At 41.5% G+C, this 14,196-nt stretch overlaps 1 protein-coding gene across 1 annotated transcript in view; it reads right to left on the bottom strand.

The window, feature by feature from the left end:
* aff1 (AF4/FMR2 family, member 1) overlaps nt 1-13,840 on the bottom strand; it is a 131,954-nt gene extending 118,114 nt beyond the window's left edge. The window contains exon 1 of the mRNA XM_080190922.1: nt 13,490-13,840. Within this exon, the coding sequence (XP_080047048.1) occupies nt 13,490-13,506 (17 nt within the window). The 5' untranslated portion in view covers nt 13,507-13,840. The remainder of the gene's footprint in view (nt 1-13,489) is intronic.
* Between the last annotated feature and the right edge of the window lie 356 nt (nt 13,841-14,196).

Here is a 14,196-nt window from a genome sequence, read left to right on the forward strand (position 1 = left end):
CTCAGCTATTTACCATTTATATAGATGATCTGGAGGAGGGAACCGAGTGTAGGGTGTCGAAATTTGCTGATGACACCAAGATTGGGGGAAAGGCAAATTGTGCGGAGGGTGTGGAGAGTCTGCAGAAGGATCTAGATAGGCTGGGCGAATGGGCCAGGAAATGGCAAATGGAATTTAATGTTGGCAAGTGTGAGGTGGTCCACTTTGGTAGGAAGAATGGTAGGAAGGACTATTACTTACGGGGCGAAAAACTGCAGCAGGCGACGGTGCAGAGGGACCTCGGGGTCCTTGTGCATGAGTCGCAAAAACCCAGCTTGCAGGTGCAGCAGGTGGTCAGGAAGGCGAATGGGATGCTGGCCTTCATAGCGAGGGGGATTGAATATAAAAGTAGGGAGGTCTTGCTGCAGCTGTATAGGGCATTGGTGAGGCCGCAGCTGGAGTACTGTGTGCAGTTTTGGGCGCCGCACCTGCGCAAGGATATTTTGGCCTTGGAGGGAGTGCAGAGGAGGTTTACTAGGCTGATACCGGAGTTGAGGGGTTGAGCTATGAGGAGAGGCTGAATAAACTAGGCTTGTACTCGTTAGAGTTTAGAAGAATGAGGGGAGATCTCATTGAGACGTATAAGATGATGAATGGGATGGATAGGATAGAGGTGGAAAGACTCTTCCCGCTCAAAAAAGACAGTAGGACTAGGGGGCACAGCCTCAAGATAAAGGGGGGGCGGTTCAGAACGGAGTTGAGGAGGAACTTCTTCACTCAAAGGGTGGTGAATCTCTGGAATTCTCTGCCCGTTGAAGTGGTGGAGGCTGCCTCGCTAAATATTTTTAAGAAGCGGGTTGATGGGTTCTTGATAAGAGAGGGGATTAAGGGTTATGGGGAGAGGGCGGGAAAGTGGAACTGAGCCACGACAGATCAGCCATGATCTTATTGAATGGCGGGGCAGGCTCGAAGGGCCAGATGGCCTACTCCTGCTCCTATTTCTTATGTTCTTATGTTCTTAAGACTAGGAAATTTGGCATGTTAGCTAAGTAGAGGCACTGGTGAGCTTTCTTAACTATCGTGTCGGCATGGGAGGACCAGGACAGATTGGTGGTGAACTTGAAGCTCTTGACCCTTTCTACTTCATCATTGACGTAGACAGGGGCACATTCTCCTTTACGCTTCCTGAAGTCGATGACAATCTCTTTTGTTTTGTTGACATTGAGGAGACATTATTGTTGTCGCACAAGTTCATCAGATTGTCTATATCATTCCTATATTCTGTCTCGTCAATGTTTGGAATCCGACCCACTACGGTGGTGTTGTCAGCAAACTTGAAACTCGAATTGGAGGGGAATTTGGCCACACAGTCACGGGTAAGGAAGGACTATAGCAGGGGGCTGAAAACACAGCCTTGTGGGGCACCGGTGTTGAGGATGATTGTGTAGGAGGTTAATAGGTAGAAAAGCAAAGTGAGGGCATGAAAAAATATTGGTCAGTAAAAATCAAGGAAAAGCTAAAAGTATATTAGAAATATATAACAAGCAAAGGTTAACTGAGAAAAAAGGTAGAGCCCATTAGCAACCATAAAATGTGTGAAGCTGGAATATTTGGTCATGGTTCTTAACGAACACTTCTGTGAAAACAGACGCAAAGAATCCAGACATTAGAGTTAACACTATGAAACATTGGATGGGTTAAACATAGCGAGAGGGGAAACATTACAAAAGGTGTTTAGTAGCCTCCAACGTGGTTAATTCACCAGGCGCAGATGAAACATATCCAGGTCTGATAAGAGAAGCAATTTCTAATCCTCTCTGCCTGCAGGCACGGTGCCAGAGGACTGTGAACATTGTCCCATTGTTTAAAAGGTAGGGCAGGCAAGGAGCAAGGAAAGACAGTGTAATTATAGACCTGTCAACCTGGGGAAATTGTTGGGAAAAATTCAGAGGGAATGTCAGAATCTACATTTAGTATTTTGTTGCAAAGCCTAAAATAATTTGCTTCAAAGAATTATTCAATTTTATGTCTAATTTTTCAGAAATATTTCCACTAAAAAATCCAATTAAAAAATATACCTGAATAAAGTATATGCCAGTTCATTTGAACTGTACTGGTTAAATCTGTGTTTAAAAAGGCCTCTATTCCAACAGCTACTCTGCACATCAGACCAGACACAAACACTCATTTTCACATTGCTACAACTCAAGTGATATGCAGCAACAAGGCAGCAGGCACTGAACACAAAGGACCGTGTTCCTAACTTCACCGGGGGCTCCACTGAGACAACATTTGAGTATGCTCACATCCATTAAGTTAGAAGTTTCCACATGAAAAATCTATGAATGTCAAAAATTAAACCAAGATTGAAGTACCATATCTACACAGCAGAAAGACAGGTTTATGCTATGGATGTTAATACTTTTGATCTTTTGTTGAAAGGTAACACCTCAAGGGCCAAAGTCTGAAAATATCAAACCACATTGAGCACAGGAGCAGGTTTAGCATTTGGGGAAAAAGTGCAGGTGATGCTTGAATGGTAAGCAGATTTAAAACAGACATAAAGAAAAATTACTTCTCTCACAGGGTTTATTTATTAGTGTCACAAGTAGGCTTACATTGCAATTGTTATTGTGAAAACCCCCTAGTTGTCACACCCAAATGCCTGTTTGAGTACACTGAGGGAGAATTTAGCATGGCCAATGCACCTAACCAGCACGTCTTTCAGACCAGGGTAGGAAGCTGAAGCAGCCAGTGGAAATCTATGCAAATGGGGAGAACGTGCAGATGCCGCACAGTGACCCAAGCTGGGAATGGAATCCGGATCCCTAGCGCTGTGAGGCAGCATTGCTAACCAGTGTGCCACCGTTGTGGAATTTACTACCTCAGAGCGCAGTGGATAATGGGTTGAAGGGTTATGGAAAATGGAGTTGAGGACAAGATCATATTGAATGGCAGAACAGGCTTGAGGGGCTGAATTGCCTTCTCCTGCTCCTGGTTCTTATGTTCCTACCAAAATGAATGACTTCACAACTCCCTCATTAGATTTCAGCTGTCCTTAAAGTCTCATTTCACCAGCATGTGTCCTTTTAAATTTTATCATCCTCCTTATAGTTCACAATACAGTCCCTTTTATTCTACGAGCTTCAACTTTGCTCACAATCCATGCCTTTCAGAAACCCACGTACATCACATCAGACGCATTAACCTTGTGTTAACTCAATTAATTAAACATGATTTGCCCTTAAACCTGTCCCAGCTTTCCTTAATTAATCCACATTTGCTCAGTTTTAAGTTTTGCCCTGAATTATTGTTTCTAGAAGCTTTCTGACCATCAATGTTAAACTGTTTCCTGCATTTGCTGAGCTCATCCTTACACCCTTGTAACGTTTACAATTCTCGTGTGATTGCCTCTCATTCTTTTACTAAGCTGCTCATCATAGGACAACTCCCTAATCCCAGGAGAACCATTTTAATGAACCTTTGCTTTCCCATCCCAATAAAAGTATATCCTTTCTTAAATATGGAGCCCAAACTGCACACAGTATTCCAGATGTACTCTCACCATTACCGTTTCATCATAGCAATTTTTTTAATTCCTCAACTCCAATACCCTTGCAAAAGGCCAACCTGCCATTTGCCTTCCTAATTGTTTATTGTACTTGCACGTTAACTTCCTACCTTCCTCAACCAGCACACCCAAATCGTTTTCAACGTCAACTTTTAGAAGTTTCACCAAAAAATATGTGCTTTTCTATTCTTATGAAAAAAGTGAATAACTTCACAATTCCTTACATTATTCTCCATCTGCCATCTTGTCGTCCAGTCATTTAACTTGTCTATATCTCTTTGCAGCTTCTATGGCCTCCTTACAACTGACTTTTCCACCTAATTTTGTATCATCAGTTAAGTTTGGTATATCACCCTCTATCTCTTCATCCAAGTCTTATCCTCATCTAACACCTCGTATCCAGGAATATTTTGCATCCAGTCATACCATTCTTTCAGCCAGATCTCTGTTATCACCACAACATCACTGATGGTCACTTAGTTTTGAATTTCACATTCTATCTCACACAGACCCAGCTTTTAAATCAGGTCTTTAACCACTCAGAATCACAACATGTTGCAAAATAGAAAGAGACAATTTGATCTGTCAAAGCCTATACTGATGTTTTTCTTCACAGGAACCACTGATTCCCACCATTTTGCACACTCTTTATGGTTTTGCTTTTTCAGGCAACTATCAAATTCCCCTTTAAAACAATGGATTATTTGTTAAAAGTTACTTCTGAAGCATGTAACAAGCTTCTGAAAATGCACATATACCACACCCAATGCATTTCTTATATAAATCTGGACTTTGATTTCAAGAATTCTTTCCTCAGGCTTGAGGTACCTTTTAAAAACCTATGTTGATTGATTAATTATATATATGTTTCACCAAGTGGTATATAATTTCACTCATGTTGCAAATCCTTAGACAGCAGACAAGGAAAATGCTCATTCCATTTGACTTTGCAGAACTTGAATGCCGGATCCTAAAGGCGAAAGCATTCTATAACCCAGCTCTCTAGTTCTCATTCCCTATCCTACATAAAGCCATTGTTACTTCATTAATCCAGATCAGTGAACACTCGCCCTCAAAAGAAAAAAAGCAAAGTTAGGGAACATTTCAAAATTTTTGTGTTCATGGCCAAGACAATTTGGACATTATGGCCAGAACTTTTTCACTGCATTCACACCTGTAAGATTGTAATTGGAACACAGAAAGCCCAGGAATTTATTTCTGGAGATCTGTAAACCAAATGCGAAGGATTAACGTTTTGCATGCTTCAATGAAACTAAAGAAGCAAACATGACGACCTATTGGCTAATTGTAAAGTACAAATTCAAATATTGATGCTTACTCACCAGTATACGTCAACCCAAATATACTGGAATATAACACGCAAAAACCAGGTCATACGGGCAATGTACAAGTGCTCCAGATTCCTGGCAGCATAATCCTGTTCAAGAGTTTTGATAGAGATGTGGCACACATTGCTGGAGTACACAGAATCAAGTTAGAAAGGGCACAACAATCTCCTGCTCTGGTAAACACACCTAGTCATGGCAGTTCAACAGAAAGGACTGTTCCATCAGGTCATTAATCTAGACTCCATTCAGCAAGTCATTAAATCCAGTTTCAATTAGTTTAAAAATCTGACCTTTTGGTACAGTCGTACCACAAATCGTATTGTGATGAGACTTTAGGGAGTAAAGAAATAGGCCCAGTTTCACTGGGGAAGAAAGATTAAGAGATCCAATGGAAGTGCTCAAAGTCATGAAAAATCTTAGCAAGGAAAAGTGAAGCTACAAAAAGGAAATGTGAGGGTGCACTGCCAGCTGATCATTTATTTTTGAAATGTAGCCATTATTGTAGGCACTCTTAAGCAATTATCATACAAAATCCCACAGGCAGAATGTCATTATGGCACAGATGGGCGCCATTCAGCCCATTGAGTCCAATCCAGTCTCATCTTCCAAAGCTCTGAAAGTTTTTAGTTACTTCAAGTGCCCATTATTCGGAAATCACTGGTGGAAGTGGAGACGATCATTCTTGGAGACAGCAAATTCAAGTCATTACCATCCTTCACATCTGTCCCCTAGTCCTTGTATCATCTAATGAGAACAAATCTATTTTTCTTTCATAATCTTGTTGAACCTATAAACAAGATAAATTATGATCAAGTTTGGTGGCAATGGCTAATGTTGACCAGAACACGAGTAGAAGCCCCTGTTTCTCTTTAGATAACCATCATGAGGATCTTGTCTATCTGAACAGAGATGGGTCTCAGTTTAACATCAGTACTGCCATAAAGTTCTTAAATCAAGTATTATATTTGTAGTTCACACACTAGGATGAAAATGGTTCTGTTAAAACAACTGTACATCTCCAAGATAATCTACGAACCAGAGAGATAGCTCATAAACAAACACCAAGAACCTCCTTCCAAGAACTATAAAGCTGCATGCAGCAAGTGAAGAAACTCCCCAAAGGCTTGTAGTCAATGGATGCAACTTACACAAAGAGGATGGGGCAGCACCCATTACTCGCAGATCATTAATTACTAGTACCCGAGATGGTTGGGGGGGGGGGGGGGTGTGTGCTATCAAACTACTGTAGCTGTGCTAGAGATCAAATATAAACTTGATCCAATGATCAAACCTATAAGCACTCATCCACACATAAGAACTGAGATGTGCAATTCAAATCTGTACAGATACAGAGTAGGCACCTTGGTTAAACCTTAACTCGATCTTGCTCAGCCTGTATGGCTGAGTGCTTCCAACAATTTGTTTATTTTAGCTTCCCAGCAACTGAGTAATTTGTCTTTTTTTGTGGCTATACTGCTGGATTCCTCTCCTGTTAACATGGAATATTTCAAACCATTTAGAATAGTGACACAACCTAGGGCAATGAGGTGGTGCAGTCAATCAGACCACCAGCACAGGCTATCACAGCAGGGAAGCAACCTCAATGCCCACTCAAAGCTTTGGATCTTAGCTGTGGCATTGCATGATGTGGTGGGGGATGGGGTGGGGGGTGGGGGGAGAGGAGGAGGAGGTGTGAGAGAGAGAGAGAGAGAGAGAGAATGAGAAAGAAACCAAGGTGTAAGAGCAGTTCAAATGAAGACTTGGGAGCAAAATCAAGTTCCCTTTTGGTCACAGGAGGTGCATAGTCCAGTGAAACCAGGAAAGGGGAAGGAAAGAAAACAAAACAATACTGTGGATGCAAACACAAGCAAAAAACACAAGTTAAATGTTTTAGCAACCTAAATTTTCACGGACCAGCTCATCAGACCAGCTGTATATTTTCAAGTTTCCTGCATTTGCAGAGTTTTATTCCCTGTAAAACAAAAACATGCCTCAGGAGTCCAACAGCCCAAGCAAACATCACTAAAACTGTTACTAATACCAACAGAGAGGACCTTTAAGGAGAAGCTCTGTAATCCTGTCAGGGATACTTATATTATGAGATATTGCAAGGCAAATCTCAGTACCGTAACATAGAGCATAACACAGGTTGCAAGATTCAGCCTTTAGTTTTCATAAGAGGGCAAGGACAAAAAAAGTACTTTCATGATAAAATCAGCAGATACTGTACTAACTTCTGTTTTGGTGGAAAGTGGTTTCCACTTCACTGGATACTAAAGTTGCAATATCAATCTGGAGTCAAGGCCAAGCCTGACTGCAAAGCTGCAAAAGCACATTCGCAACAAGGAGAATAGATTTTACATGGATACTTGATATCATATGACCAGCAAAACCACCAGCTTGGTTTGAAAGGTGATTTTCCTAAAAAAAGCATCCTGGGGGACCTGTTGGAAACTTTTTTAAAAACATACGAATTTCCAAAATGTGAATGCTGTCACTTAGGCTGTTTAGATATCTAAAGCTTTTACTGGCTGGGGAAGGAGCTGTGCACACATACTATCGATAAGCAAAGTTTTCTTCTGGGAGAAGGTATCCCCAGTCAGGGAATGAGTTTGATATATCTGCAAATGATGCTTTTAAAGTGTTGCTCAAGCCCTCAGCCCGAAACCAGTATGACTCCTCCTGAAGATATTAAAGGAAAATAAAATTGCAATTGAAATGAAGGCAGAAAATGCTGAAAATATTCAGCAGGTCTGACAGCATCTGTGGAGAGAGAAACAGTTAACATTTCAGGTCAAGGTCCTTTCTTCTAACTGAGCTGGAATCAAAACAAGATGGGCAAGCAGATTAGGTTCAAGTTATCTTTACAGTGGAAAATAAAGTTTTGAACTGCGGTCCAAATTCAAGTCTCATTTTACAGTACTGTCCAGTTACATTACACTCTTGGGACCAATGCTCTGCCATTTTCTGCAATAAAGCAAATATGCCTCCACAAACTAGTCTTCTTCAAAGTAATTTATTGATTTGAAAAGTGATTTGAGTATTTTACCATAAGAAACTAAATAAAATTAGAATATTATTCTTTCAATGAGTTTGAAAGTACATTGCAAACACCCAAATGGTGTAGCATTAGCACACACAAGCCTATAATATGGCAAATTGATGCCAACACTAACCTTCAAAAGCAGTATATGCTATGATATATTAGTGCATATTTGAATATGGGTGTCCCACTCATGGCCTTACATCCCTATGTGAAAGATTAAGAGGCCACAATTAGTCTGATCTTGGGAATAGGACAACTGTGGACTCAGCAACAGGCTGCAAAAGACTGTACTGGTTCCACAATTTAAACATGCTTCGATTATATTGAAGTCAGCGTGAGCCTAAGCCAGAACAATCTCAGGAACAGTTTTAATGCTTATTTCTACGATCTGCTGAAGAACAAAGCAACATTTTTGAAAGTATAACTTTAAAGCCAGGATATGGTGTCTAATTTTTAACCTTTAAAGAATGCAATAAAAATGTATCCTAATCCAGATCATTTTAAAACAGCTTAGCCTTTAAATGGATACATTTTAATTCCAAAAATTCTTAGGCACAATTCCTGGTCTTTCACTTATCAGATCTTAGCCAGTAGTGTTGGGTCTGCCAATATCCCATGGCTTGAAATCTTTTTAAAAACATATTCACATTGGATAGTGATGAAGAGGAACCAATGAACTCAAATTTTCTCATGGTTGTGTATGTCATGATCACATGCTACAATCAGAGTTTGGTCACTATACCTTCTACGATCAAAGACTACAAATATTGGGCTTGCGAATAGAAATTGAATTCCTTCACTCAGAGGATGGTGACTGTTTGGAATTCTCTACCCCAGATGCTCAGTTGTAGAGTATGTTCAAGACAGAGGTCGACAGCCTCCTAGATATTAAAGGACATTGATGGATATGGGGACAATACAGGAAAATGGCTTTGAGGTCAAGGATCAGCCATGAATGGCAGAGCAGGCTCGAGGCATGAATGGTTTCTTCCTGCGTTGATTCCCTATATCACGACTGCCAGGATCCCTTTGAAACATCCCCGATAGGACAAAGGGCCAACTTGAAAAACATGGCATCCTCTCTAACCTGATTTAAGTAGAGTACAGATTAATGGATTTAAGGGCAGGGACAGCTGTTTTAATTTTAATAACCTATAGTACACTAATATCTGCAATGATCTGTCAATCTAGTATTTGAAGAGCTTTTAGGTGAGATAGGTGCCATCTTTAATCCCAGTCCTTTATGATTGCCAAAATGAGCCCCTAAACTGGTGGAGCGTATTGCTATGGCAGCTTTCTGACTCAAAGTGATGGTTTGTGTTGTAGTGATCAACTTTGGTGTGGCTCAGGGGCCTCACTCTGAGGTGGTAGACTCTGCTGCATTAAACGCAGAGAAAGACAGTGGGCTGGCAAGGCAATGGAATCACTGACCTCTTTTTTTCTTTGGGGAGTCCGCTCAGCTGTTTGGACAAGCTGAGCAGAGATAATGTTCTTCCAGTCAGCTTCCAGAGGTCACAATCATCAACGACTATCTCCAAGCTGTCAGTGCCAATATTTGCCATCTCGCAGCTGTCCTTGTAACAGAGGAATGGACGCCCAGAAAGTCAGGACCCAGTGACTTGTTGACCGTGCAGAAGGTCTCTAGGCAAACAGCTTCCATCCATCTGATGAGCATGGCCAAGCCAGCAAAGATATTGTTCGCTTGGCGATGGATGTATGTTATTAGAACTATTGCACTTCAGAACCTCACAAGTTGTTGTCCTACCATAAAGATATGTCTGAGACAGTGGAAACTGTTCAGCCTTTTCTCCTCCTCCCCGCAAGTTGCCCACATCTCACCACTGCCGAGATACATGCTGAGGATGCAGGCCTGGTAGACTTGTAGTTTTGCATTCTCAGTAAGGTTATTGTTGTTCCACACACTCCTACTCTGTGTGGTCATAACAGCTGAAGCTTTTGCGATGTGTGTGTTGATTTTAGCATCAAGGAACAGATTGTTGACGAATTTGGAGTCTGGATTTGTGAAGTTATCAACAATCTCCAGTGTCAAATTGTCAATGCTGATCAGTCGCATTATAACAATGTCCTGGACCCATGACTTTTATCTTCCTTATGATGAGTATGTTATGGACTAGAAAAATAATATCTTTTCACATTCTTCAAAACTAGGTGTTATCAACTTACTGCTATTCCTAAAGCAGTAACAATTTGTGCTGATATAGCATCCAAAGCCATTTCAAAGAAACTCTCACACAAGGACATGGATTTATAACTAAAGGAAGATAGATTGAGGGATGACCAAAACTTGGGCAAAGAAGTATTTTACGAATGCCATTAGCGGAGTGTGTTGTGGGGATGGGGGTGAAAAGCAGACAATTAGGGAGGGAATGCCAGAGACTGGAGCCTGAGCAGCCAATAACAGTGAGGAATAACACTCAGAGTAATAGAAAAGGGGGTTTTACCACAGTTGCAGGTATGGGAAGGGGGGCTAATATCTAGAAGACTATTTAAGAAGATGAGGATTTCATTAATTGTATCACGGTGTGAGGAGGTAAAGGTGAAAGGGCTAGAGGTGAAGGCTTTAAGGAGGTACATGACAGTATGAAAGAGGAGTAAGTTAAGAGTACCTTTCACCTACCTGGAGGATTCTAGAGGTATGGGTAGTTTGTATGAAGAGTGCAAAGTCCAGAGCGAACTAACTGGCCGAGCTGGAAGTAGCTAAGTCAGTTAATGTGCATTTTAGTACGCTGCTCACAACTTTTACTTATTATTCAAAATGGCGCCTGATCTTCTGAAACACTGCTGCACAATAGTTTTGATTTATGGCTGTGCAGCAGAATTAACTAACATACCTGCTTTGAGTTCATCTCAACAGAAACAGATAGAAAACAAGACTTGCAGGTAAGATAACTCAATTCAAAAAGTTTACTACATTTTCCAGCAGGCTATATTAAACTTTTGTACTAAATTTGTCACCATTTACAAGCAGAAGTAAATACTTCCAATACCCAAAATTAACTGGTCAAAGTGTTTTCCTCCTCTTATCACACAATGTTTTAGCACCACAATAGTATACTAATTTGACTAGACTATGTGACATAACTATAGAGCTGTTGACAAGTACAAAATGCTTCTGTTGTGGGTGGTAGGCAAAATTAAACCCTTCTTTTAGGCTCTCTCGTTTCTTGCACTGTTTCTTGGTTTAATCTGCTTTTAGGCGTCCACCAGTCTCATTCTGTAACCAATCATTGTGTTGTCCACAAAAGCCCCAAAGGCATTTCAACTTTGCATTTTCTCATCAAATGGGAAACACCCCAGCTTAAGTGCCACTACTCCTACAACAGCTCCAGGCATACTGCTCTAGCAGAAATCTCTGTACTTCCAGAGCAATGGGTTCACTAATTTGGTCAGATCTAAAATAATCTGTGGCTCCAGTAGAACTCTCAAATCCTGGCTAAAGAAGAAATAATCCAATCCATGATACGGCAGTTCAGCTGCCAATCAATAACTAACTCGCAGTGTTTGTCAATCATTATTGTGGGCAACAGTTTCTTCTTGGAAAGGAAAAGGGAGAAGAGAATCTAGAAGCCTGTATTCACGAAGGAAACCAAGCCTAATCATTTAGGCCAATACTGTAGCACTAACAGTAGCCATGGAAGACAATACAAATACAGAACAGGAGATGGTTAACAATTGAGTTTTCAGTTCTTTATTGCTGGCATTGAGTGCTCAAAAATTGTTTCCTAAGTTCCTCTCCAATTTGTTCTACTGAGTCTTGAAGACTCTAAAGTTGGCTTTATCTGACATGATTGCACACTGACATTCACTTTATAGGAGGGACACTAGATAAGGCTCAGGAGTTGCAAACCCAGCTGATTTTCCTCTTGCTGCAGAGATACTAAAGACCGATTTTAACCAGACTGCAGCCCTGGCAAAAAGCAGCTAATTCAGCACCAGCACTGGCTATACTGCAGTTAGTCTCTGAAGCATCAGGAATAACTTGTATTCATACAAGTTAATGCTTGCAATGCAATATCCATTATTCCAATAATTCTGCGTTTTGAATATTACATTAAAAAATGAATCATTTCAGGTATATTTAAGCAGTGATGAATGATTTAAAGCACTTCAAAGGAAAGGATTAAAAATATAGCCTCTTGAATGAGCAGCCAGAGTGAAAGCTTAATATGGCAGAATCTGGACAGCACTGTGGGTTACCAGACTGTTCTGGAACTCTGATTGGAATCCAGCCCAGGCTGATGGGGTAGTCTCTATGGCAACAGTTAAGGTTGGATCATCTCAACCTAGTCCAAAATATGTGCTGGTTAGGTGCATTGGCTATGCTAAATTCTCCCTTAGTGTACCTGAAAAGGTGCCAGAGTATGGTGGCTAGGGGATTTTTACCGTAACTTCATTGCAGTGTTAGTGTAAACCTACTTGTGGCAATAATGAATGAATTTAAATTTATGAAAAAGAAAAACTCACACTGAAGCACAGATTAAAGCAATCAATTATCAAATGCTGACATTGTTCACTTCACGAGTGGAAAAATTCAATTAAAGGTCAACAAATAAAATGTGCTTTTAAAGACTTCTTTTTAAAAAGTAGGGGCTTGGTTGAGAAAGGGACACTTTCTCACTCTATACGATGAGGGAGGAACAGTGAATAAACATTGGAGTTATGATAACTAGTGACAAGATCCATCATGTAAGTGTCAAAGATGAAAAGAAAAATAATACAAACAAAAGATTGCGAGGCAGTCATGGGCTTATAGTTAAAACAACAGTGAACAGGATGGGGGATATGCAATACACTGGAATTCAGTAGCAACCCGAAGTCGCATTATATTGGACCAGTCAGGCCTACAAAACTAAGCTTGACTGTCTAATCCTCAAACTTTTTTTTTAAAAAGTCTTTTTTCTCTCAGCACAGATTTTCAAATACTGTATTGGGAAGATATACAAGTGCAAATATACTACAAAACTGTGTCAGTTCCTCAAATCAAGTCAACACTCATAAAAAGTGCGACATTCCTTTAACAAGATAAAAAAAACTTGAGAAAGAGAGAGACACCTAATAAACACCACCCAAACTCTGACAGAGTTCAGGAAATATACGAATAGAGTTAAACCCAAGATCTTTAGGAAGGCTGAAACACAAAGAGATTCCCAGATTAAAACGCACTCCAAACTTTTTTTAAAATACTGGTGTAACTAATGAGTGATGGTGTCAATTGTAAGTTTTAAATCCACTAGTAACTTTTTGAAGGGTAAACTCAGATATGTTCTCTCTTTGTCAAATCAGCAGATTAACACAGCTCGATAAAACTGGATTTTTTTTTGGTTGGGAGGGTTCCCAGTCTAAGTGACACTTTCAGAACTTTTTAAAACAGAATCGCAGCTGGTTGTGGTCAGTGTCAGCAAGACGTTTCCTCTCGGACATTAGGAGGTGTTTAAAATGCCGTACATATATTTTATGTATTAATTCTTCTCCCCCGCCCCGAGGATGGCGGAATACAGCGGCAGCAATCCCCGGCAGCCTTACCTGGAGTGAGTGGCCATGGTGCCGTTTGCAGAGGCAGCTGGCAGCGGCTTGCCATCGGCTTCAGAGCAGGTAGCTGCTCCCCAGCTCTTCACACATCATGCCCTCCCCTTGTGCTCTGATGCTGGCAGTGAGAGTGAGTGCGGGGAGGGGGGAGGAGGAGCTGCTGCCGGATCTCTCACTCGGCTGCCAGCCGGCCTGGGACATTCTCCAGCCGGGCTGCACTTGCCCTGGCTCCGCAACCCAGCTCAGCCCTGGCTCAGTTTGCAGCTGATAACCATCCGGGCTCTCACTCAGCAGCACAGAGAGAGAGCGAGCAGCAACCATTCACCCACACAGCATAGGGAAAGAGTCACCCTGCAATTGGAAACAAGGCAATGTCCCCCAAGTGCACCCTTCCAGGCTCCACAACAGGGGGGGGGGGGGGTGAATCCAATTATTTACTCTTCAAATTAATCCCCCCTCCTCCTCCCCAGAGAGGGGAAACCTGTCCAGTGAAGGGGAGGCCGGGCTGACAGCGGAATGGTGCAGTCCGCTCCCCTCCTTATTTGGACATGTTATTTGCGGCCAGACAGGCAGTTAGTGGCGATTCTGAGTGCAAGCACCGATCATCCTATCACAGCACAAGGCGAAGGAAGCGGCTGCCGCTGAGCTGGGAGGGCAGACACACGGAAGCTGCTCACACACTCCCGGCTCAGCGGCAAACTGCG

This window comes from Carcharhinus amblyrhynchos, chromosome 1, assembly GCF_965287045.1.
Source record: "Carcharhinus amblyrhynchos chromosome 1, sCarAmb.v2.hapA, whole genome shotgun sequence".
Classification (NCBI taxonomy): Eukaryota; Metazoa; Chordata; class Chondrichthyes; order Carcharhiniformes; family Carcharhinidae; genus Carcharhinus; species Carcharhinus amblyrhynchos.